Here is a 25,203-nt window from a genome sequence, read left to right as displayed (position 1 = left end):
TGGTGACTTGCTCAGCATAGCAGCGCTAGGCGAGTCCGATAGGCCGTCTGTTTGGACCCGGCGATCCCTCCTCAAGTGTGTTGCGTCAGTGTTTGATCCGCTAGGTCTAGCAGCACCGGCAGTTGTGCCCGGAAAGATACTGCTACAGCAAGCCTGGAAAGTTGGAGGCGACTGGGATGATAAGCTGCCTGATGGCATCGCAGCCGCATGCGCGCAATGGTGGGGAGAGTTGGCCGAAGTGGTGAGCATTGACATACCACGTTGGATTTGCTGCAATCTTGACACGCCGATTGCGCTTCATGCCTTCGCCGATGCCAGTGAGAAAGCGTTTGGATGTTGTTTGTATGCAGTCGTCAATGGACAGTCGCACTTGGTATTTGCCAAGGCCAAAGTGGTACCCGTGTCTCCACCCACGTTAGCCCGCCTTGAGTTACAAGCAGTATGTCTAGCGGCTCGCTACGCTGAGTTTGTGGTGAAGGAGCTGCGTGTGACCGTCACGCAAGTCTATGGCTGGACTGACAGTCTCACTACCGTTCATTGGATCAGTAATCCATCGTACAAATGGAAAACATTTGTGGCTAACCGCGTCAGTCAAGTCCAAGAGATATCGAAGAAGGTCGGCATTGTGTGGAACCATTGCCCAGGCCTTCACAACCCAGCAGATTTACCGTCGCGTGGGAGTAGTGCACAGCAGATCCGTAGTCCGTTCTGGAGGGGCGGACCAACCTGGATCACGGAGCCCAATGACTGGCCCACCGCGTCCTCAACCGCAGCTACAGATGAGTCCAGTGTAGAAGTACGAGTGTCAGCCACCACCTGTAGTCGAGAATCTGATAAGGAATGGTGGCTCCGATTCAGTAAATGGTCGAGGGCACAGGGCATGGTGACTCGGATGTTGCAGTGGAAGCACACTGAGCCTCGTGCTGAACTCTATTTTGCAGCAGACAACGTATTGTACCGCATCGTTCAAGCCGCATGTTTCGCTGAGGATCTTGAGCTGATCAAGCAAGGTCAACCAGTGAAGCCTGGGTCGAAGGTGTATCAGCTTGCACCGTTTCTGGATGAGCATGGAGTGCTCAGAGCCGGGGGACGACTTCAGCACAGCGAGTTGGCGTATGGAGCCAAGCACCCAGTCCTGTTAGGCAAACATCATCTGACCGAGTTGCTGTTGGAGAAAATGCATGTTGAAAGGATGCACCAAGGTGTAGAAGGAGTCTTGTCGTTCATCCGTCAGAAATTCTGGATTATCGGTGGTCGACGAGCGCTACGCAACATTACTCAGCGATGTGTTACATGCCGCCGCTACAAGGCTAAGGCTGCCTCAGAAGTCTGCCCGCCGCTGCCGGAAGACCGAGTTGTTCACGAGAGGCCGTTCGCAACTACCGGCATCGACTATGCTGGTCCGTTGTACGTGCGCCGTGGTGAGTCATCTCCGAAGGTATGGATAGCATTGTTTGTGTGTGCCACCACCAGAGCAGTTCACTTGGAGGTGGTCGATAGTTTAAGTACCGAGTCATTCTTGATGGCATTTCGGAAGTGTGTCGCGAGACGTAGTTTGCCGTCTCGGATCAGGTCTGACAACGCTACAACGTTCAAGGCGGCATCTGACAAACTGGGTGTGCCATGGATGTTCAATCCTCCAGCTGCACCATGGCATGGAGGCTTCTATGAGCGAATGGTTGGTACAGTGAAGAGTGCCTTGAAAAAGGTAATGGGAACAGCGTTTCTGAAGGTCCAGGAGCTTGAGACCCTCTTGTATGAGGTTGAAGCAGTGGTGAATAGTCGTCCGCTAACTTATGTGTCTGATAGCCTGGATGAGCCACCAGTAACCCCTGCAATGATGATGGGTGACATCTGGATGTCGTCAGAGAAGCCAGCAGGTACCCTGGACGCTGCGCAGATGTCATCGAGATTGCGTTACCTCAGTCGGACACTGGAGCATGTCAAGAATCGTTGGGAGGTGGAGTACCTAAGTCAGCTGAACAAACACCAACAGACCATGTCGCGCCCTTTAGCTGTGGGTGATGTTGTCTTTGCTCTCGATGATACCAAGCGCAAACAGTTCTGGCGTTTGGGACGGATCATCGAGTTATTCCCTGGTCGAGATGGTAAGCGTCGTGTTGCCAAGGTTAAGTTGAGTACCAGTACCCTGTTGAGGCCGATCCAAAGGTTAGTGCCGTTAGAGGTATCGTCACAGGACGTGGCTCCTGGGCTTGCCGATACCGCTCAACCTGCTATCGTCCCTCAGCAGCCAGCGTATGAACCGCCAGCACCGTTACCACCACCACGGCAGCAGGAGATGACGCGTTCTGGGCGCGTAGTCAGAGCCCCGGATCGTTTTTGACTTGTGTGCATTGTTGTACGGCGGTGAGAAGCCCTTTGGTGGGGAGAATGTTGTAAACCACCAGTTCTCAATTGGGAAAGGCCTTCGCGCTTATGGCATTGTATTCGTTGAAATGTTGTATTTCGACTCCGCCGTACCGCTGATGTTGCTGCATGGCATACGCTATATGCGTTGTGTGCGTTTTGCTGTATACGCTGTTATGTCCAGTTTTATCTGCTTATGTTTTGCATGTACGCTGTTTTTGCATGCTATAAATAGCTGGTGTTATTAGTGTTCATTGTTTAATTATCAGATGAAGTGAAATATACTGTGTGAAGGAAAAGAGTTGTCCTCTTGCCGTGTGGTCGTACGATCCTGACAATTTAGAGAATCTCAGAGGGTTCATAACAGTAATATTACTGGTCTGACAGTGATGCTCTCTAAAATATTCAGGCATGGTGGTAGCCTGGCCTGGCACGGCATGGTGGTAGCCTGGCCTGGCACGAGCAAAACATGTCCAAGCCGGTTGTGTTCACACACAACTGCATAGCCGCGGTGGTAACGGCAACTGTTTCACCATGGCTGTGTGTGAATGGTTGGTTTGGAAGGGGGGGGGGGGGGGAGGGGGGGATCTTTGTAAGACTATCGTTTTTAGATCCAAGAGAATGAAAAAAAAGTGTTTTTACTCCGAGTTTCACGCACTACACGATCATCAGAAAACAGTTTTCCTGTTTGAACTAGCTCTGCCTTTCGGTATTGAGCACTCTATTGGACAGCCTGGAACCTCTCTGTTTTATAAGTGTATGGTTTATTAGGTACTATAGTAGTTACAACAACAACTTGATTTCAGTCCTACATAAATCCAGTCCATTCATAAAATGGTGAGAGCTGGCTCTGGCGAGCTACCGTATTTGGTGACTTTTTCGTGATTTTTTCGTTAACGGTGCAGTGCCACGGAATTTGAAACTTGAAAAGGGTCCGAAAAGGACCCTTATAAATGTAGGTGCCTCAACTGGGGTTCGGACCGCTCAATGTACTGTTGCAAGTGGAGTGAAACGGCCTAGTTTATCATGTTTTTTCACTAATTCAGTGCTCTTGGGGCAAAACCTAGCCGAAATTCTGTTCTTACCATAGCTTGCTTTTTGGAGAAATAGATTTCAGAAACATAATTGGAAGAGCATTCCATGAGAGATTGCAAAAAGAAACCGTGGAGAAACTCAAAATTTGACCTATTTATGGCCAAAAGCTAGGATATCATCGTTTTTTATGAGTGTACTCGAGGGACAGCCCATACGGAGACTGCAAATGATGAAACTGTTTTAAAAATGGTCGTAGGCCACTCACCTGCGACATTGATAGCTTTCCTCCAGTTCTCTACGGTAACGTTGCTCCATCCGCTGAGAACAAGAAGCGGTTCCTCTGCCGAAACACGGCTCACTGACAAACAACCAGGCTTGGGACTCGCTACTTTGATCCCCGTATCCGTGAGAGGAATAGTTCCTACAGGCAACAAGTCACAGCAGCACAAAAGAGGGATTGGGATGCGATGTGCACTTACATTTTGTAAGTGACGTACTACAGGCAGGGGCGTAGCACCCGCTACGACTGGTACGACCATGGCCGTACCACTTTTCGAAAAGTGTGGTCCGTCCGGAACGTGCAAAACTGTAATAAAAAAATCAGGATCCATCGATGCATATATGCGCATCAGACTTTGACCTTTTTCTAGACTCGTACTCGTAGATCTGCCATGCATCTGTGCATGTCCATGCATGCACGTCTCTTCTGCCCGTGATATAATTCTATGACTTATAAACTGTGCCAGAAGTTCCTAGAACGCAGGATTTTGTGTCTTTTTTACAAAAATTTCCCGGGGGACGTCCCCGGACCCCCTCCAAAATGGTCTTCGGCCGCGCCGACCTTTGGTCGTACCACTTCCAAAACCCCTCCTACGCCCCTGACAGGTGTGAGTTGGGATATTTTCAGTTATAATGTAAGAAAGTACTTGTAACAGGTAGAATGAAGTTGAAGACACCAATGCAGCTGTACTTGTGGTTGACAAATATGGTGGTAAATGACACACACCTGGCAGTATGACGGTAAACACACGCCTGCCCACACACACTCTCTTAGGCTGCACAGTTATTCTAGCACAGAGCTCTCCTTCTCACCACCACCACCCATGATCATCAGTTCGCGCCTGATCGATGCATGGTTGGCGGTATCCGACATAGCAGGCTGGTACACCAGGTAGTGCATGGCACAAAGCAGATGACACAGCAACGCCATAGCTCGATTGCGACATACGTTTCGTCCCCGCTGCGCTCATCAGGCAATCTTCTTCTTGGCTGTCTTTACACGGAACTTGACTCGGGAGATTGAAGTTGAAGACACCAATGTAGCTTTACTTATGGTTGATAAATATGGTGGTAAACACACCCCTGGCAATATGGCTGTAAACAGTACTAAACACACGCCTGCCCACACATGCTCTCTAGGCTGCAAAGTTATTCAAGCACAGAGCTCTCCTTCTCACCACCACCACCAACATTAGTTCGTGCCTGGCGCCTAGTCGATGCATGGCTGGTGGTATCCTGATGTTGGTGGTGGTGGTGAGAAGGAGAGCTCTGTGCTAGAATAACTTTGCAGCCTAGAGAGCGTGTGTGGGCAGGCATATGTTTAACGCCATAATGCCAGGTGTGTGTGTGTGTGTTTATGTTGCCAACAAAGCAGCTTTAGTTGTTTCACTCTGTGGCTAGGTCACGATCGAAACCTTGGTGACATTTGTAGCACATCGTGTAGGACATGTGGTTTGACTGCTGACACTGAGCAGTGGGTACATTGGAATATATTATAATAATATTATTACTCCCTTGGATTTCTGCTGGAATTCACGACAGTGTGTAATAATATTATTATGTAGGTGTAGGCTCCCCGGTAGTACAGTACATTGTATTCTGTGTTGCACTTGCCTGCGAACTAAGACTAAGAGGTCGCTGGTTCGAGTCCCACGCGGTCGCACATCTGACTGCAAAATACCTGTGACGCAGCTCAACTGATCAAGGTGTGGGTTACCGTCACTCAAGTCGAGTTGAGCGAGCTAGCTGTACTCCCCATGCCCAGAGGCGTTCTCGCACCCCTGTATGGCTACTTCCCCATGTCTCTCCCCCTTCCCCCAAGACAAAGTATACAGTCCAGCCATACTGACCGACATTTACAAAGAGGCCCTTTTCCAAAATACATTCCTTTGCGCATTGTGTGTGTGTGTGTGTATGCATGTGTGTGTGTGTGTATGTATGTGTGTGTGTTGAATGGTGTAATCCCAGCACAAGGTGCTATGTCTAACATAGCTGTTCGCTATCATCGCTTACGCGATGGGCATGTCTGAGGTCTGAGGTCTGATGTGTGTGTATGTGTGTGTGTGTGTGTGTGTGTGTGTGTGTGTGTGTGTGTGTGTGTGTGTGTATGTGTGTCTATGTATGTGTGTGTATGTGTGTGTGTATGTGTGTATTTGGGATTCACTGGCCAGAAAAAGCCACTTCATAGCTGTGTGGTGTAGACCAGGCTGAATAGTGGCGGCCAATTCTTCAGCCTTGCAAGCTGTTGAATGGTGCAATCCCAGCACAAGTTGCTATGGCTTCTGCTGTAGCATGGCTATCATCACCTCTGGCGATGGGCGTCGTGTGTGTGTGTGTGTGTGTGTGTGTGTGTGTGTGTGTGTGTGTGTGTGTGTGTGTGTGTGTGTGTGTGTGTGTGGTATGTGTGGATATGCACGTGTGTGTGTGTGTATGCATGTGTGTGTGTGTGTGTGTGTGTGTGTGTGTGTGTGTGTGTGTGTGTGTGTGTGTGTGTGCGTGCGCGCGGGGTGGTTACCAACAGCCAGTGCATGCCGGAGTATGTGGTGTGATGTGTGTGCGGGGCCAAAAAAATGAAAATACCAAAAATAGGGATTCACTGGCCAGAAAAAGTCACTTCGAATAGCTGTATGGTGTAGACCAGGCTGAATAGTGACGGTCAATTCTTCAGCCTTGCAAGCTGTTGAATGGTGCAATCCCAGCACAAGTTGCTATGGCTTCTGCCGTAGCATTGCTATCATCGCCTCTGGCGATGGGCGTCAAAAGGTCAAAGGTGTGTGTGCGTGTGCGCGAGCGCGCGCATGTGTGTGTGCATGTACTCGCACGCGCACACCATGCCATGCACACGTACACGGACTTCAGCAATTCATTGAGGCAACAAAATCAATTTACAATTCAATGAGATAAAGTGTTGCTTACCCAATTGTTGTCGATCACCTTGTTTTCCTGTGAACCAGGTTATTGTGGGCCGTGGTACCACTTTGTTGTTTTCCTGCGCCCAATGCAGCTCAAACCAGTGTGTACATACAACGTCATTTGGAGCATCATCACCCTCTGGATCTTCCGCAGGGAGTGAATAGTTGTCCTCCACAACCCTCAGGTAACCTTGCATCAAAACCATAGCGGAGCGATGCCACTACTGAACCACTGTACTCTGGCTTGGTCAACTGTCGACGAGTCTTATCCGGTACCCAGCGACGAACAAGATAATTATGTGACCTGATCAGTCCGCGCACTTCCGTAACCTGCTTACTCCGTTCACTGATTCCACGATTCTGTTTCTGGCGAGGTGGCAGAGCTAGAAATTCTGTAGCCAGAACACCACAAGAAGTAGAGGCAACACACGCTTCTCGGCTTCACCTCGCTCGAAAAGGAAGACCGGCCATCCGGATCACGATGCGCTGGCTGCGGACGCGACCGCCCCGTGGTGACCCTTCGAGCGAAAGGTGGAGAAAGTAATGTTCATGTTGCTCCATCGGTACACCCGTGTAGACCAACACGGTGCACCATAGCCAAGGCACTTGTCTTCCTATGCCGCAATGGTCTATGAAGTCACAGTGAGCAACTAACTTGTCAGATTTATTTTCACGTTGTGTTTACTCACGAGCTAGAAGTCTGCCAGCCTGAACGTTGAAGACATCCACTCAATGACGACACCGAAGAAGTAGTTACTGACCAGGCTGTACTGTTGTAATAGTACACTGTAGTGTAGTTCAAGATGACGAATCGATGATGGCTGGAACTGTTAGCAGTGTTCAACCGCCTTGCTGACTCTCACACTCAGATTGTTTTCACTATAAAATTAATCATGACAGGGGGGAATAGTTGTTCATTCCCCCTGTCACCACGATCCGTGGTTTGCAAACACAAGGGTGGAGTCCCAGACGTGGGGAAACTGATCATCTACTACTGATGGCCATGATGACTGATGTGTTTAGAAACGGATCTATTGAGTAGTTCTCGTACTGTAATCGGTCTGAGATGCAGCATAGTTGTACTACCTTCCCGCTAGCGCTGGTCCTTCCCTGGACATCAGTCCATCACTGGCCGTTCAAGCATGCTTGTCAATCATTGGCCCTGGCGTCTACCATGGTCTACATGGTCTATGTATGGACCAAAGATCGAAGGTATGTCAGCCATCGTCTGGCACCGGTCACGGCGGTGCCAGCAGCCAAGCCACGCGGAGAATCCACAGGGTCACCGCATGTCCCAGCGGATCGAGAGGGGAATCGTCCGAAACGTTGACCGTGCATGATGGACCAGGCTGATACTGTCTAGTCCGGAGGCCCGGGACGCAGGGACTAACCGACTTGGATTGGAAATTAGATTCCCCCAACGATCGACTGCTACGTCGCTCGCTCAGCCCCACTTTGAAGCTACCGCGCAACCATGCCGCATGGCCCAGCTTCCCCGACGAGCGTTGTAGAGAAAGAAGAAGTCAAGCAAAATCGTGCCTTTTGAAGACATTTGCTACCCCTGCATGCCATGGTAAAAATATGTTTTTTAAAAAGAACCCCAAGAAATTTCGGTGGGTGACTGAGGAACAACAAAAGTCGTCCAGAATGTTGTCCGGCTCGTGCCTGGCCCTGCCGCGGCTGGACCTGCTCCGACAGTCACTCAATGATGCAGGATTTTACTTTCTACAGTATCCTGCTGACACCTTACATAAAACCTGGAGAAGCGCAGCTTGCATGTTAGCAAGCGTATAACAGCATGGATAGTGTAGGTCTACTCTCTTGATCTCCGTAATACTAGTAATAGCAATCTCGAGCTTCCCCAGTGGGACTTCCCCACGCATGCCCTAGCGCAAGCGTGATTGGTTTCAGCAGAGAACACGGCTCTCAATGTTTCCAAGCGCATGGAATTTCAATCGGGAAAAGACATGATCATCTTGGACCGAAATCAAAACAAAGTATTAAAACTGCTTGGGGGGGAGACAGCATAAACACATGTGTTTTGCCCCGCCCCCACTTCCATCCAATATGCCACCGCCCCCGCTGTGCAGCATCTGATGGTTCTGTGGTATTCAGTAAAAAAAATGTGTGCCTGCACACGCACATGCACAAACACACGCACACACACACACCGTGGCAGATTGCAGGGTCAGATCCCCGATGCCAGTACCACCTTGCGAGCAGCACGATAATTATGGTTTACTACATGTAGTAATGTTATGATGAATATTTGCATTTTGTATGGTAGTAGAATACAACCATTTATCAGATTCTGCTGGCATACCGGTAGTAAGTAGCTGAGGTCAAGGTTAGAGGGTACATGGGCAAAATTATGGTGAAAGAAACAGGAATGATTTCTCACAAATATATATTGTCCACTGTTTACAGCCGAACTCTAGACAAGTATTACAGGACCGTGTCCGATCATAGTGATTGCCGAAAGGAACAGTGCAACATGCGCCAGCATCTTGCCTGCGGCTTGAGGTCGATATCAAGTAAAATATTGAGGCAAGCATTCACGAGAAGAACTGCGGGATGTCTTGGATTTCATGGGCATTACGATTACACATTGCGTCAGTTAACTCGAAAGAATAAGCACGATTCATTTTACGTGGGAAGCAAGCTGCGGAGTAGCGATACCGACATTACTCGGTAGGCACATGCATGTTTATTTGGATTTGTTTGACAAAAAAATTAAAAAAAGACGGGCTTACTTAAAACAATATTCTACGTCATTATGCAAACTTTGAACAACTGCTTTTACCCTAATCCAACAGAAATCAAGTCATTGTGTGTACTGTATATGTTACTGGTAGTACACAACTACAGAAAAGTTCATTTTTGACGGACTGGTTACTGCTGGCGGCTACTCGTTACATCGCTACAGGGCAAATCTTACATGTCAATTGATTCTTTCAGACCGAATGTGCCTAGCTACCACTGTTACCGAAGGGCATGTTCTGTACGGATATCTTCTTCTTCTTGGAGCGGCCTTTCAGAGAGCCGAAGATGTTTGTGCCGCGACTGGCTTCATGCGCACCTTCACCGGAGTCGGGCTGCAGAGAACAGACAATCGTTCACACAGTTAGCCGACGTGCAGCTTGAAGGCCACGCTCAGTGTGTGCACTGTAACGTGAGCAAGCAGCCTACACAAGCACAGGTAAGTTAGATACCAGCTACATACAATGTACGTCCAATGTACAATGTCCGTGGTGCTTGTGCTAGAAGAATGCCGGGGAACTACATGTAGTCTGAAGCTGTCTTTGTACTTCAACGGAGTAGACAGGAACCAAAGTTACAGAATGGCAGTGAACACGCACTCGACCTCACATGCTATCTAGGGTGCAAACACAATTCTAGCACAGGCTTATCGGCACATGCTCGTGCGTGCGCGCGCACACACACACACACACATACGTGCACCCACCCACCCACACACACACCACCGCTACCACAGCTAACGGCACAGCTGCTGCCGCCACCACCATGCTAAGTAAACAGTTACACCTATATACTTGCCTGATCCTACATAGGATGTGTGAGCATAAAACAGAAAGGTGTGGTGCATACTTGTGACAAGATCGAAGCACACTGGGATGAGCCTCTGGCATGCATAACATTCACTCTGATAGCTTCAAACTCGAGGAACCTTCAACATAAACGCCGCTTCCAATGCACTGCACTGCTATGAATTACAGCAAGTAGCAGCCCCAAATATACATATATGCCACATCGAAGGCCGAACCTCAAACTAATAAAGCTGTTCAATGATCTAACTTACCGAGGGGGATGAGAACGGACTCTTGGACTTCTGGCCGGGCGGCAAGGTTTGAGATCGGGCACGCAGCACATCACCCTTGCCACCGTCGGGACTCTCCGCCACCGCTCCAGCCCTGCCGTTCTTCTGCCATTTCGGCGCACTGACACGCCGGCGAGTGACGTCCGGGGACATGTTGCCCTTGCTCGGGCCGCCACGCTGAGCCAGTTCGTCAATGTCCAGCAGTCGCTCCTGCTCCATCTCATTGATCTCCAGCAGCACTTCTTTCAGGTCACAGGAAAACTTGCGAGTCATGGACTCCTTCTCGCCGTTGAAGCAGGCCACAACCTTCTCGTCAAACACTGTCTTCAGGGCGATGCCAAACTTATAGTAAGAGTTGGAGAACTCTTCAGCCTTGATATCAATCAATTGATAGCATGTCTTGTACAGATAGGTTGTGTTCAGGCTCTTCTTCGGCGCGTACTTTGCCACCAGGAGCATGTCGTTGAAGAGGAAGAGGAAGCGGGAGTGCGCGTTTGGCGGCTGCTTGCGGTCACGGTCCAACACCTCGTAGAGCCGTACAACGTGAACAAGCTGACGATGCGGTAACGCAAGCAACTACATGTACGCAGGACACACAGCACACAAGCAAAGACACACTTTGGTTGTTTGGATATTGGCACGGAAATTAAAATTCCGTCGAAGCATTGCACATGTACCCTCACAGCAAAATGGGCAACGACAAGCATTTTGTTAATCAGCTGTAATCCTGAGGAGCAGTGGTGCAGAATTCATGTCAGGAAGGTATTATCCGGTCAGACCGTGGCAAGTACACAAATGCACATGTGGCAAATGGGGATGAGGGAGAGGGGGCGAGGACCCATGCTGTATTAGATAGCTCACCGGGCAATGGCCAACGATGCTCTTTTGAAGGCTAAGCACTTGGAGCACATGATCCTTCGGCGTAGCAAACTCCCTCTGTAAACAAGTGATGCATACGAAATTCAATCTGTCATAATTTTGTCATGAAAGTGCACATGCCTACATAGAATGGAAGAGAACAACAACAACAATTAGTGTACTTGTAGACACGAAATCTAGTGTTTGCATTTTGCAGCTAGAAGTAGGTATATGCCAGGCTGGATCAGTATACTCCATGGTGGTTGGGGTACAAACTCCCTACATGGTGTTAGTAGCGGTGTGTCCACTAAACATGACTTATGGGCGATGCAACAAACGATGAGTGCCGATGGAGTCAGTTCAACCCTAGCTTGTACATCCACTAAACATGACTTATGGACCATGCAACAAACGATGAGTGATGCAGTCAGTTCAACCCTAGCTTGCAGATCCATACCATAGCACAGCCACATACCTCTGAAATATCATCATAAATGGCTGACAGGAAGTCTGTTGGCAGGTCCTTCCCATCGTCGATGCCGCGGTTGTTACGGATAAACTCATCCTTGGTCATGTGCTTTTTGACGCTGGCGTTGTGTAAGTCCGTGTTCAGCATGATGGTGGAGAAGGCAAGGATGAAGCATGTGTCAGGGTTGACCGACGTTTCCACAGAGTTGCACGACGCATACCTATCAGCAAACAGCTGTACAGAGAGAAAGAGAGAGAGAGAGAGAGAGGGGGGGGGGGGGGGGGAGAGTGAGAAAGAGGGAGAGAGGGAGTGAGAGAGAGACCTTTTTTTACTTCTCAAAAGATGTGATGGGAGACTCACCGGCATTGCCACGGAGAAGAATCATGCCAACAGAACTTGCATGGGTATTATAATAACTTGCATGGGTATTATAATAACTTGCATGGGTATTATAATGGGACTCACACACATCATAATGGTATACTTGCATGTACGCACATGCGTGCATACACACATACACACACACACACACACACACACACACACACACACACACACACACACACAGTCCATACCTCCAGTATCTTCTCGATTTTCTGCGCTTCACCCTGCAAAACGAACCGACAAGACGAAGAACAAGACCCACAATGACAATAGCAACAAGAATATAACCGTTGAGTAGCAGCAGTAGCAGCAGCAGCAGCTACAGCTAACCTCGGATAACCGTTGAATAGCAGCAGCAGCTACAGCTAACCTCGGATGACCGTTGAGCAGCAGCAGCTACAGCTAACCTCGGATAACCGTTGAGTAGCAGCAGTAGCAGCAGCAGCAGCAACAGTAGCTACAGTAGCTACAGCTCGTAGTAACCTTGCATATCTCAGTATGGCGGGTATCACCTGCACTCAAACTCAAAGCACTTTTGATGTATACGGCAATACCACCTTATATCCAAATGTTACGACTCGCATTGGAGATCTCACTCACGGGTCAATAATTGTAAGCAAGATACGAATTGTATTCTACCGTCTAACATGGCTCGTAAATTGTTATTGTGCCTGGGTGAAGTTGTCAGTTAACTCTTACAGTGGCCCAAAGGCATGCAGTGCATATTCACGAACCGCCCTTTAAAGGAATCTATATGCGACATCAATGAGACTAACATCACATAGCTGCATCGATCTTACTGCCTGTCTGTCAGGCTGCCATTCATGCACAGTCAAACCTGTCTCTACAGTGATTAAGGGGCCTTATGGAAGCGGACCACAGGTGGTCTCCATATCCAGGGTCATTTGACTGGGAAAAAAGTTTCAAAAAAACATCCCCTGGTCCTACTTGTAGTGGTCCGGCTCTGCTGGGGGCAGGTAGTCGCCTTGGCAGGTTTTACGGTAAATCCACATTTCATATACTCAAGACACCAAGAATGAGGAATTAAGCTGCATGACAGCTGGGACTTACGGGAATCTGAAAAGTACCTAGGAACTTGCGCAACGCCTGCACGAATGTAAAACCCTCAAACTTGAACGAACTGACAAACTCACTGCAAACCGAGTAGACACAAAAGAAAACAGAACACTGGTATGAAACTTGGAAAGGGTGCGGGATGGTGAAGTACTTGATTCAGAAATTGTTGGTTTGGGAGTTCCTGGGACTGCAAAATTAATAACAAATCATGAATGTCACGAAAGATAGCAGCCTTCCGACGGTACGGAGTATTCTAACTCTGAAAAATGTCCACACGTGGTCCATAACTGGGCAACTTAAAAAACATGACTCCGCCATCCCGTTGTGGAAATACAAGCAGGACTCGATTGATCTAGATCTAAACATGCTGAAGCAGGTTAAAGTTGAGCGATTGCATACGACATGCAGTGACGTACCGTAACACCGACTGGCAAAGCGGATTCTGAAGAGTGCCAAGGTACTCGCCGACCATCTTACGACTCAGACCGCCCTGCCGCTTCAAGAACAGAGCTATGTCGCGTGGCTCAGGTGAGAGCAGGCGCTTGGAAGTGAGATAGGATATGCCCTTCGGCGGTTTTCTGTGGGCACCAAGCAGCGTAACAGAACAACGCAATACATAGATCAGCAGCACACAACATTCCATGACTGTCCTCATTTTGCCCGTTTCTGTCAGCAGTCTCGTCTCTCCAAATGAGGCATTCGTGAGTCAGATTCGTTTGTTGTTCGTGTCACTGGTTTAGAGTTGGCAAACAATCCGGCACAATGAAAGTCACTTCCATGCAGTATAGAAGGATAGCTGAAAAGTCTGAAGCGGGATTCACAGAAGCTTTTTTGCGATGCGACACGCGATGCGACGCGATCTGCGATGGACGTGTGCGATGCAAACTCCCGAAATACCATTCACAGAAGAAGTCAGCGATGCGACAAAGTCTTCCTGATTTGGGTATGTCACCATGGTATTCGTGCGGTTTGGTACAACTTGTACAAATTTATAGGCAACTCAACTCTTGAACCTTTGTACAACTTTGCTGTAGAAAAGGCGAACATCGTACGCCAAATCGCTTGTCGCATCGCAAAAGTTGAGCAACAAGCTCAACTTCCGCGATGGCCCTGTTGCGGCAGTTGCGTGGGGTCCGCGATGGGTGCGATTTGGGGATTTCCCGGTTTCGCGGCTGTCGCATCGCAAAAAAAGCTTCTGTGAATCCCGGTTAAGGCTGCGCTGGGTTATCTGCAGTGTAAATTATATGCCAGCCAGGTTTATTCCTTAAAAGTCAAACAGGCAGTTACACAAGCGTACCGGTTGAAGTGTGTAATACCAATGCGTAGCCTCCGCTGCTTGCGTGCCTTCGTTTCTCCGCTTTCCTGCCCCGGCGCTGTTGGAGTTGCTGGAGGGCGAACTTCGTAGTACACACTGTTCCTTCGATCCCTTGGTGGCGGTGGTTCAATTAAATTCTGCCGGGTCTGCTCACTGCCAGGAGGCCGTGCCACCAGTGGCGAAGGATCGTTGGCTCGACGCTGAAGGTCATAGTTGGATGACGTGCCATTTGGCAGTGCCGGCGAGCCCATCAGACCAGCTGGCGGGAGGTAGGCTGGTGGAGCAGCGGTTGTCGGAGCGTCAACGCGACACTTGGCATCTCTGACGCCGAGGTACTGTCCAGGGTCATGAGCATCAGCTCCAGGACACAACGGGGAGTCGTAACCCAGGGAAGAGGATACACTGGAAGAGACGCTGGACGACATGCTGGAGAAATCCGCAGTGTACCCGGGCGGGGGTGAGTCAGTCTCTCGACTGAGCGTTTCCTCGTCAAAATCAAAACACTGTGTCACGTGTTCGGATGTGAGTGACTCGTCGTCTTCCTCGGTAATCAGCTGAGGAACTACAGGAGGGGACGTTTTGATAGCTGCTTGATGCAGTGATTGAAGGTGTTTCAGATTGGGAATAATAGTGGCAGCCTCCGTATCGGATGAGCGGCGAAACGTACCTGAACGGCGAGCGCTACGTAGAATGTGCACGCGCTTTGCCAGGCAATAGGTCCTGTAGTACTTCTGAATAGTCCTCGCTGCACGCTGGCAGCGTGGAACGTTGTGATTGAAGTAGCGACATATGTCATGTATGATCTGCTCCTGGACGCGCACTTCCAGCTCAAACGACAGGCCGAGCAAGGTACGTTCGACGCTTGGTGCGTACAGAGGTGCAGCTGAGCCGTGCAACAGGCGACGCGCTGAAGCTCCATTGCCACCAGTGGCCGAGGACGGCTGGGGCTTTTGCGAAACATGTTTCGGCGACGCTGTGGAACACAAAGAGATACGTAACAGGACCAATATCATTATACATGCAGAACTAAAGTATGATTTACTGCCCAAGTATGAGTGAGTACAGGGGCGATACTGGCTGATACATGAAGCTTGATACAAACTAGTATACTTCGAAGTATGTATGAGATAAATCTTGTCTACAGTAGCACACATACACAATAGGATACAAACAGGACATGGACCCAACTACAGTTCCAGCAGTGAACAAGCGGAGGCTTTGCGGTGCACACAGATTGGTGTTATCCATGAGGTTGTATGTCACTCGCCACATCTGCAATTTGTTCATGGCTTACAATGCCTTGTTCCTCAACCCATCCCAGCTGCATTGTAGGTCATGTGTGAGTGGGCATGTATGTGCGCATGCACACTCACATGTGTGTGCGCGTATGGGGAGGGGGGGGGGGATCTGGAACTAATGCGTGCTCGTGTGCGTGAGCATGTCATGAAGATTGGGGCTATGGCCATAACAAAAAGATGCAATCCTAAACGGTGATAGTCCCCCATCACGAAACAGAACACGAACTCACCTCGCTGGACCAAGGCGTGGTCATCAAACGATCTACTAGTCCTCCGCTTAGTGCCCGCCTTGCGTGGAGCACCTTCCTCCGCCATGTCGCCGAGAGTACCGCCAGAGGACGACGAAGAACAGGAGAAGGCATTAATTGCAGCGTCGTGGCCTGAAGACCTCGGTGTTAGCATGTCTTGCTCATCATCCAGTGACTGTCGCCGTTGCTCATAACCCCCATTACCAACGCCACCGTTGGTATCATGACCACTCGTACTGGCAGTCGGAGTTCTCAGTACGTCACTGGATAGGCCGATGGACTGACTGGAGGCAGGGCGGTATGCATCGGGCCACTGAGGAGCGGAGACCGGAGCTTTGCAGACAGTCCTGCGCTCAGAGGTAAAGCCAAGCATACACACAGACACACACACACACATGCACATACACAGACACACATACACACACACATACACATACACACACACGCACGCACACGCACAGACACACACACACACATATACACAGACACACACACATACACACACACACGCACGCAAGCGCAAGTTCAGTCAACGGGCACAGCCGATATCCATTTCAAGCACACGGCGCTACACATAAATGTATACGCGCTGCGTTTCAGCAGCCACTGTTGAGCCAAAGAAAACCTTAATACTGAGTGTGTTTCATACCCTGTCCTGAGTTACATCACAAGAAGAAGAACAAAATAGGTTTCCAGTAAACAGACACCCTCGCGCGTACCCATCCAGTCGGAAATGACCATACATAGTCATAGTCATACTGACATCACACACCTGTCACCTTACATGTACATGCCAGTGTCAACTGACAGTACTAGTAACCCTATTTCTTCCCACTTTCATCGTTTTATTGCACATTGTCTCCACCGTTTTACATTGCATGAATAAAGTATACACAAATGTCGATTCAGCTTGCCTTATTGTCAGTTATTGAATGCATGTGTAAAATAAAGATTTTCAAACGCAAACAAAAAAACTTCAAACGAAACGCATACGGGTATTAGGGTATTATAACGTGTTGGCTTTTTGCAGTCTACCTCGTTTTGCCTAGTGTCCCACCACATGGGTATTTTATAAGTGAGTGCAATTAGGAACACTTGTGGCAACTAACGCAACACTGGAGAAGGACTAAGTCAGCAATGCCCCCCCCCCCCCCCACACACACACACACGCACACAGGTACATTACAAGGCAGGGAGGTCACTCCCACCCTCACAGAAACCAGAACTACCCGTTTGACATGCACTGCGGTTACGATAAATCTCATTACGGATTTCAAGATCCATGTGTGTTTTCCAGCAGACATCATGATGGCCAAGTCTACGGCATGCAGTGTCCTCTTCTCAAGACCACGTCACCATGGTCACGGACAAGAAAGACAGGAGCTCAAAACTCACAAACACAACACATGGGGAATGCCAAGATTCTCACCGTGAAGGCATCGGAACACATGGAGCAACAGCTCCCATTGTAACTCCCAGTCACTTGTAGAGTCTGCAAGATAGTAAGTGCTATTGATAGATGCAGTTCTGATTGTAACTGATCCCACTGCTGTGATTGCACCCTCCTCCAGACAATCACTGAGAGATAGCAATGTGTGTTTGGTGCATGGTGTGTGCGTTGACAGGGAAATTTCTCTTGATCACCAAAGGATGTCTCACAAACGGATCACCCCATCTCTAGTCTAGTGTAGCCTTTCCGTATGACCTCTACTCCTGTGAGTCGAAATCACATCAGTCCTAGATCCTATCCGCAATCACAAGTCACAGGCACAGGTCTTCTGTTATACACCAGGAAGATGCGTTTGACAGATGTACATTGGCTACCATCAGCTGTACAGCTAAGCAAAACACTGCTGGAGCAGTGGAGGTAACAAACGACATGCCAGTGTGCCTGTGCTTCCCGTGTAACGCTGCAATTTCCTCCCTCATCCCTAGATCATAGATGGTCATCCTCCGATGCTCCACTTTCCCGATACGTGCTATGTTTGTTGCGCAGTTTGTACACGTCCCGATTTGCTTCCCTTGCTTGTTCTCCGGCAGTTTCACATAGTCGTATTGTCACGAAGTATCCCCGTGCAGACTGCTGCCTCTCCAATACCGTCGCACCGGCAGGCGAATCACTTCACCAGTGCCAAGCAGCCATTCACTCACGTCCAATAGAGAAAGGTTTTCATGGAGCCAATGTCACAAGCATTGGATCAAGGAGCGTTCCGCGCCGCAAACTCGGCTGTTGGGTAAAATCGGCGCTGGGTATCGGCTAACTACAACCATGGCATTTGTTGAAAGTCGATGGCCGTTGAAAAATCAATAGACACAGTACTGGGCAGCTATCCTAGTAGTTTCTAACTACTAAATTGTAAGTACTAAGTACAAGCTGTAGATATCTTGTAGAGCACAAAGCCCATCACAGTTCATGGTACATTTACGCGATCTGAGTCCTTACCTGTTTCGCTTCTTGCTCGAACTATCGCTAGAACGAGGACGACCATTGGCCCCAAGGAAGGCAGTCAGCTCAGGGTCAGATCCTGATTTAGTCTTGAGGAAGCGACGAAGAACGGTGTTCTCCTGGGTGAGCGTGTCAATATCTCTACGAAGTTGTGCGATGGTCTCGTTCTGACTCAGGATGAGTTCGTGCTGGACCTGTGCAGCTTTCAGCGTTTCTTCAGCGAGCGCCACTACAAGCACGCCCGAAGGCGTATCGCTCTCCGACATCCCCCTGATCTAACGATGTTCCAGGGCAGTGTTTACTAGCAGCGAGCCCAGCTGAGCTCAATAAACAAGTAGTTCCGCTACTTGTACTCGCAGTGGTCATAGCCAGGAGACTTCATGATTCTTGTAAAGACAACCCGATCCTCGCACCTCATTTCATCTGTTTGAGCATACTAGTAGCTTTAGAGTAGGTCTCCAACATCAGCAGACGTACACGCACAGTTAGACCAGCGAGGGCACTCCCATGATAATTATGCGAATTTTCAGTCAGCAGCACGAAAGTCAAAAAGGCAAAACCTTCATATCAGAATGACCAAGCCTAGCCTGCGCGGTAGGGGATCTGCTCAGACAGAGAGATTGAATGCAGTCTAAACGGGATAAGCTGAAGCCTGGCCCTGGTCGATGTAAAACTGTGACGTTCTGCTTGGGATGAGGCACGCATAATGCACAGATACCATGATGCCGCGGTCCGCAGTCATTACATCAGTGCACCAACACAACAGGAGTGTGACAGTCTGCGGTCGTTCCTCCTTGGACAGGCTTGGGAGAGAACCTGGAGATGCAGATGTACCAAATCAATGCAGTGTCCCGCACAGGCTGTGTGGCCGTGGATGATCTACGCTCGGTTCAACTCTAGACTAGTACTAGTACTACTGATACCACTGACACAGGACCACAGGCTGGAGTGAAGCAACGTGGAACGCGCATCTGTTCCTACAAAGATTTAGTACAAAGCTACAAATCCTAGTCTGCAGGTTCTGGCTGTTTGAAAAGCTGCTTTGAAGGCGGCCGCCAGAACACGGTTGGTGATGCACCTGTTTGCAGTTACTCGCCGCCCAGCTACAAGCGCAGTGGAGATCTACTGTCTACATACGTAGCTGCTGAGTGTTGCGTTGGTGAGATGTTGGAACCGTGCATGATGCAGTCATGACTTCTCCGCATTGGAAGCGAAGTCACTGTGACTTGAGCGCGTGGCAAGCCCGCACAGCTACTGTGCTACTAGACTGCCAGTTTCAGTAGTACTGGGGTCTTCATTGCTTTCACGCCTCGGCTTCTCTGGGGCAGACTGACAGACTGTGCATTGTGTCTTTTTGTGACTTGTTGGCCGTCACGCTTGCATGGATGATGCCGCGTTATCACGGCTCGCATCTTGATGTGACACCAGTTCTAGCCTAATCTAGGGTAGAATCTACTGCTGCTAGTATCATGCAAGGCACAGGTAACATGTTTGTGATTGTAGCAGCTACAATAAGAGTTGCATTGTTGTACGAGTTGTATCGTGCTTGGCTCCGGAGATAATGATTGAGTCATTGACCCCTTCCAAGATCAATGATTGTGACTTTACGTTCTTGCTAATCTGGGCATGACGAGTCGTGAGCTGAGCCTCTCCCCTCCAGTCTTCCTCACACGACTGGTGGCTGCCGATTGTGTCCGCAGTCCAGTACTTGTACCGGTGGTACCTGTAGGCTGTACCTCCGTAAAGCAGTAGTAAAACTTCTAGATGTAGAAGTTTCATACTGTACTCTTTTGAGTCTGTAGTGTAGTGGCAATTATTTTTCAGGACGTGGATGTCAAAATACTTCAGTTAGTGACTTGATTTCGTACACTATTGTCGTCGAAAGAACAACGAAACGACTGCTGACCTCTGGGTGTACACAACAATATAAGCAGGCAATGCAATGATTGTGAAGTCAAAGAACGTTATTGAAAATCCAAGATGATCCGGAGAAGAATAAGAGTAGTGGCAGCAGCAGAAACAGTAATTTGAGAAATGCAAATATTACTTGAGAACGGTGTTATTCACAACACCATGAAGTAAGAGTCAAAGCAAAAACCATGTGTACTACTCACAGCCAATAGCCACAGAACACGAACTTTCGAAATAACACCCACGGGCCATGGCATACTAAGTAATCTGCACGAAACCCAGGCCAGGGGTAGGGGATTTATCAGCCGATATTGGACAATCTACTGGGTAACCTGGTGCTAGATTAGTAGAAAGACGGATTGCATGACTCCACTGTATATTCTGAGTGGGAGATGTGTCCGTAAATTTGGACCAGCGCTAGTCCCGGTATGCGCAGACGACTAGCGACTGTACTGTAGCCGTAGGAATGCCTATCGGGATATCGCTTTTATTTCGCTCTGGTGCACTCAGCAACAATGACAGTTCACGCGTGACGCATTCCGCCGTCTGTATCGAGACAAGTGACAATGGAGTAGAAGTCAGTTTTCGGGTATCCTCACAACAGCTAAGTATCGTTGGTTAGTTCCTTCACGCGCTTGTGAAACCTTGCACCCCGAGGACGAACAAGTACAAGTAACTGAAGTACATGTACTCAGTAAGTCGTTTGATCGTATGGCAGCAGCACCTGCCTAGCCGGGTACTGGCAGATCTACATGACTTGTACATGTCCGTAAATGTACTAAGTAAAAGCAAAGGCTGTCATGACTCCCTGATGATGATCATCATGCTAGGAGGACAAGCATTCCGGTCCGAGTTTTCAGTTTTCGACGAAGTAAAAATGTCGTTTTCTTTTGTCATGTCTTGTGCGTGTTCTTGGGTTCCAGAGTGTGTGTAGACTACATGTACATGATTGTACACGCCATGCATCGAACCGCAGGAGGAATCGAAATACAGACTTAACTATTACTTTGTAATGAGCCTGAAGTGTGTCCTTTTTATGAGTATTAACTATTACTAGTAGTATTACTATTAGTATGTACATGTGCATAGTCATTGTATTAGCTTCGCGTAATGCAGTCTGAGTCCCATTCGGAACGGATACGATAACATTAAATTTTAAAATGGAGTACACCAGCTACTGTACTAGTACTGTAGAGACGTCAGCTACTGTACTACCGGTAGTACTGTAGAGACATCAGCTACATGACTGTATAGTACCCTCGGCCATTATTGTACTACATGACTGTACTGCTGTTGTTGTTGTTGATTTTTATTTTAATTCGCAAGGCCAAACGGGCAATGGTGCCCAATTCTATGGAAGCGAATTTCAGTAGAGCGATTTTGAAGCGTCAACAGAGGGAACACAAAGAGTTCATAAGCGCACAAGCACGCAGAGAAGAGTAAATGACGTGGTCTGTGGACGGGAAAAGTCAGACAGAGCATTCATTGCAAGGTGTAGGGGATGGAGGCAAGCTTAAATTGCTGGGCAGCCTTGATCTCCCTTACACTCCTTGGGAGAGCGTTCCAGGCCAAGGCTGCCTGAAAGGCCAGGCGAGATCTGCCGGCTTCTGACTGTGCCGAGGGGACAGCGAGGCCCCTGGAAACCTGGTGCCGGGTGGTGCTGCCAGCTGATGGTGAGAATAGGTCCTGGAGGACGCTGCTGGCTTTCCCATTGACACAGCGCCACACCAGGACGAGCCGCTTCTGGGCGTAACACTCGCGAACTCTGTACAGGGACATCCGTTCGAGCAGAGGCTGAGCCGAGGTGTGAGGCGGCAAACCGCTCTCGCCGCTCGGTTCTGCAGGACCTGAAGGCGATCAAGCTGCGAAACCTTGAGGGAGGAAGAGAAGGCGTTAGACCCATATAGGAGGTCAGGCATGATGACTGACTTCACATACTGGATGCGACTACTGAGGCTCAGACATCTGCGGGACCGCCACAGTGCTCCAATCTTCTGCACAACTTTCTTCGCCATCGCGTCAACATGGGGGTCCCACTTCACAGCGGCGTCAAGGATCACGCCGAGGTACCTTGCTGTTGGGCTCAGGGGAAGCTCTGTCTGGTTGCAGCGGACAGCGACATGCTGACCCGCATTGCGTTGTGGTACAATTGACAGGACCTGGCTCTTCTTGTCATTTAGAAGCAGATGTCGATGCTTGAGCCAGTCAGCGACGTTGGTGACGGCCCCTGATAGGCAGGCTGATGCACTGATTTTCTGTGGCAGTGAACGGCAATGTCATCGGCAAATTACAGAGAAGGAGCAGGATGGGCTATGTCAGGGACATCACGGGTGTACATGCTAAACAGGATCGGTCCTAGGACCGAGCCCTGAGGTACACCAGATGAGCACTTAGCAGCTACACTGTAGGTGGGGCCAATGCGCACTTGCTGGGTTTGATCGCTTAAGTAGCTGCAGAACCAGCGAAGGGAGGCAATGTCCAGGCCGAGATTGAATAGGTCCCGGACCAGTTGGCTGTGATTGACCTTGTCAAAGGCTTTTGATATGTCGATTAGGCAGACGCCTGTGGTCAACTTGTCGTCCCGGGCCTTTAAGATGGCATCTGTTGCTACAACTAGGGCGTCCTCTGTGGAGTGTTCACGGCGGAAGGCAAACTGAGTCGGTGGTATGGCACATGATCGCTCCAGATGTTCAACAAGTTGCTTCTGGACGATCTTCTCGAGTAGTTTGGATACGATCGGCAGGAGCGACACAGGACGATAATTTACTGCTACCGATGGATCGCCAGCTTTGAAGAGAGGGCTTATTACAGCATGTTTGAAAGCCAGAGGGACTTCACCATGCCTCAGCGATGAGCTGAAGAGCACTGAAAGCGATGGAGCCAACAGGTCAGCGCAAGCACGTAGCAGACACCCAGGAATCCCATCATTGCCTGTGGCTTTGCAGGGATTTATCCGTTCCAGGAGGTGCTTGACCTCATCTGGGGTGGTTGACTGGAAGGTCAGCATTGAGCCTTGCGGCTGTGGACCAATGGGAATCTGGAGCTGCGCCGGACGGGACGGATCATGTTCAATGCTGTGGAAGGCATCCGAGACTTCTGTGATGTCGCACGTTGGCTGATGATGTTGACGAGAATGGCTAGTGACAGAGTTGATCACGGACCACATCATCCGCAGGTTGGAGGAGTGATCACGACACTGCTGTTGGAAATACTGATTGCGTTTTCGCCGGTAAGCATTTGAGGCTTCTGCACGGGCTCGCTTGTACTCCTCATGTAGATGCACGTCAGTTTTATCTCGTAGCCACTTTCGATGAAGTCTATTCTTGCGCATGTTCAGTTGGAATAGATCACGGTCGGACCATGGCGGGGGAGTCCTCCTGGTGGAGATTCTGATTTCACGCAGGGGAGCGTGACTTTCGAGAACCGACATAAACTTGGCATGCCAGCCATTCCACATCTCGTCTACAGTTGCAGCAGGGGGAAAGGAGTGGAGGCTTCACGAAATGTGTTACTACTAGTGTCGTGTCCGTGTGTTGCTATCTGTATTGTATTCCGTCTGCTCCTACATGTATCTTTGTCAAGTGTTTGCCGTGGCGTCGATGTGTCTCGTCTATGAATAGCGTTGGGAAACATATCACTATTCATGCTTTGCTGGCTGGCTGCTCGCGCCCTTCGCTCCTTCAGCTTGCACGCTACTAGGACATAATAGCAGTGCTCGATGCTTTGCTTCGATAGGGGGTTGTTCTTGCTTCTCTGTGATTCGTGCTTGGAACAACTTGGTCCTAGAGTGAAGCTTTGGTCTTCTTGTGTGGTGAAGGTGAAGAATGGGTATCTGGACACCTGGTATCTTTCCGTAAAGAACCTGGAATTGCAGAATCCTGATAGTATGTCTGGCCCACTCCCCGGTCATGACACTAGCAAGCGTCAATGCACTCCTTCAGTCTCCCTGTGTTCCTGACAACTAATAGTACTTAGTAGGGGTAGAAATATTGTGTAGTGGCGGTGGTACATGTACAGTATAAATAATGACTGTGCCATCACGTAGATCTACATGTACTTGAATAAGTACACTGACAAAATTCTCCCCAGTCCCATCCCTAGTGTACAGCCTCAGACAGATGCGCTCCCACCACTGGGGCACCAGTTCGTCGCCGCTCAGATACGCAGATTCACAGTGCACTTCCGTCCCTGTGCGGTCTAGCGCCAGCTCAGGAAGGTCTCAGGAAGGTCTTTCCTGCAAAAGGACCAGTCGGTCTGCCTGGCCGAGTCTTGCAGAAGTGCAGCTAGGTACCTTCAATCCCTTTATCGAAACTGTTCTGCAATGCCTTTGGGGCGGGACGCCAGCCTCCCCTACGGAAGATTGCCATGGTTGGTCCGAAGTGAGCAAATGCAGGCCCATCTCCCTCCTCCGCATATTGTCCAAAGTGATGGAATCTATCGTCAATCATTCCCTCACGGCCTCAGCTAATTCCTTGATTCCAGCAACATCCTTTCCCAGAGACAGTATGGGTTCCGCAGGACACCCGGCACCCAGGATATCCTCACCCTATCGAACTCCTCATGGGGCAAGGTGACCGCAAGCGGTGGGCCAGTAAGGGTGAGTGCAGTGGATGTGGATGGTGCGTTTGACCTTGTCTCGCACATCGAAGGGCTCCACAAGACAGAGTGCTATGGCGTGGCTGGTCACCTGCTTGGTTGGCTCGGCGGCTAGTGCTACGTGAACAGTCGAAACCTAACAGCAGCTGTTGGCGGGGAGTTACCTCAGC

At 49.4% G+C, this 25,203-nt stretch overlaps 2 protein-coding genes across 5 annotated transcripts in view; both read right to left on the bottom strand.

Annotated features, from left to right (window-relative positions):
- Positions 1-7,562, bottom strand: part of LOC135809759 (uncharacterized) — a 51,013-nt gene extending 43,451 nt beyond the window's left edge. For 2 of the 3 annotated variants that reach the window (XM_065323182.1, XM_065323181.1), the window contains exons 1-2: positions 6,598-7,562; positions 3,668-3,823 (exon numbers count right to left, since the gene is read on the bottom strand). In XM_065323182.1, coding sequence (XP_065179254.1) covers positions 3,668-3,823; positions 6,598-6,799 — 358 coding nt within the window. In that variant the 5' untranslated portion in view covers positions 6,800-7,562. The remainder of the gene's footprint in view (positions 1-3,667; positions 3,824-6,597) is intronic. The other variant, XM_065323180.1, reaches the window with a different exon arrangement.
- Positions 7,563-8,824: 1,262 nt separating this feature from the next.
- Positions 8,825-19,602, bottom strand: LOC135809763 (IQ motif and SEC7 domain-containing protein 2-like). 2 transcript variants are annotated; one of them, XM_065323186.1, is made up of 10 exons: positions 18,524-19,602; positions 16,063-16,427; positions 14,517-15,507; positions 13,636-13,797; positions 13,214-13,295; positions 12,334-12,366; positions 11,765-11,992; positions 11,293-11,367; positions 10,414-11,007; positions 8,825-9,688 (listed from the first exon to the last, which is right to left on the bottom strand). In XM_065323186.1, the coding sequence occupies exons 1-10, from the start codon at positions 18,790-18,792 to the stop codon at positions 9,563-9,565; spliced, it is 2,925 nt and encodes a 974-aa protein (XP_065179258.1). In that variant the 5' UTR covers positions 18,793-19,602; the 3' UTR covers positions 8,825-9,562. The 2 variants fall into 2 exon arrangements, with proteins under 2 accessions (XP_065179258.1, XP_065179259.1); XM_065323187.1 differs by lacking the exon at positions 18,524-19,602 and adding an exon at positions 17,510-17,948.
- Positions 19,603-25,203: the final 5,601 nt, after the last annotated feature.

The sequence above is a fragment of the Sycon ciliatum genome, chromosome 2 (genome assembly GCF_964019385.1).
Source record: "Sycon ciliatum chromosome 2, ocSycCili1.1, whole genome shotgun sequence".
Taxonomy (NCBI): Eukaryota; Metazoa; Porifera; class Calcarea; order Leucosolenida; family Sycettidae; genus Sycon; species Sycon ciliatum.
The sequence above is the reverse complement of the archived record's forward strand: the minus strand, read 5'-3'. Positions and strand labels throughout refer to the sequence as shown.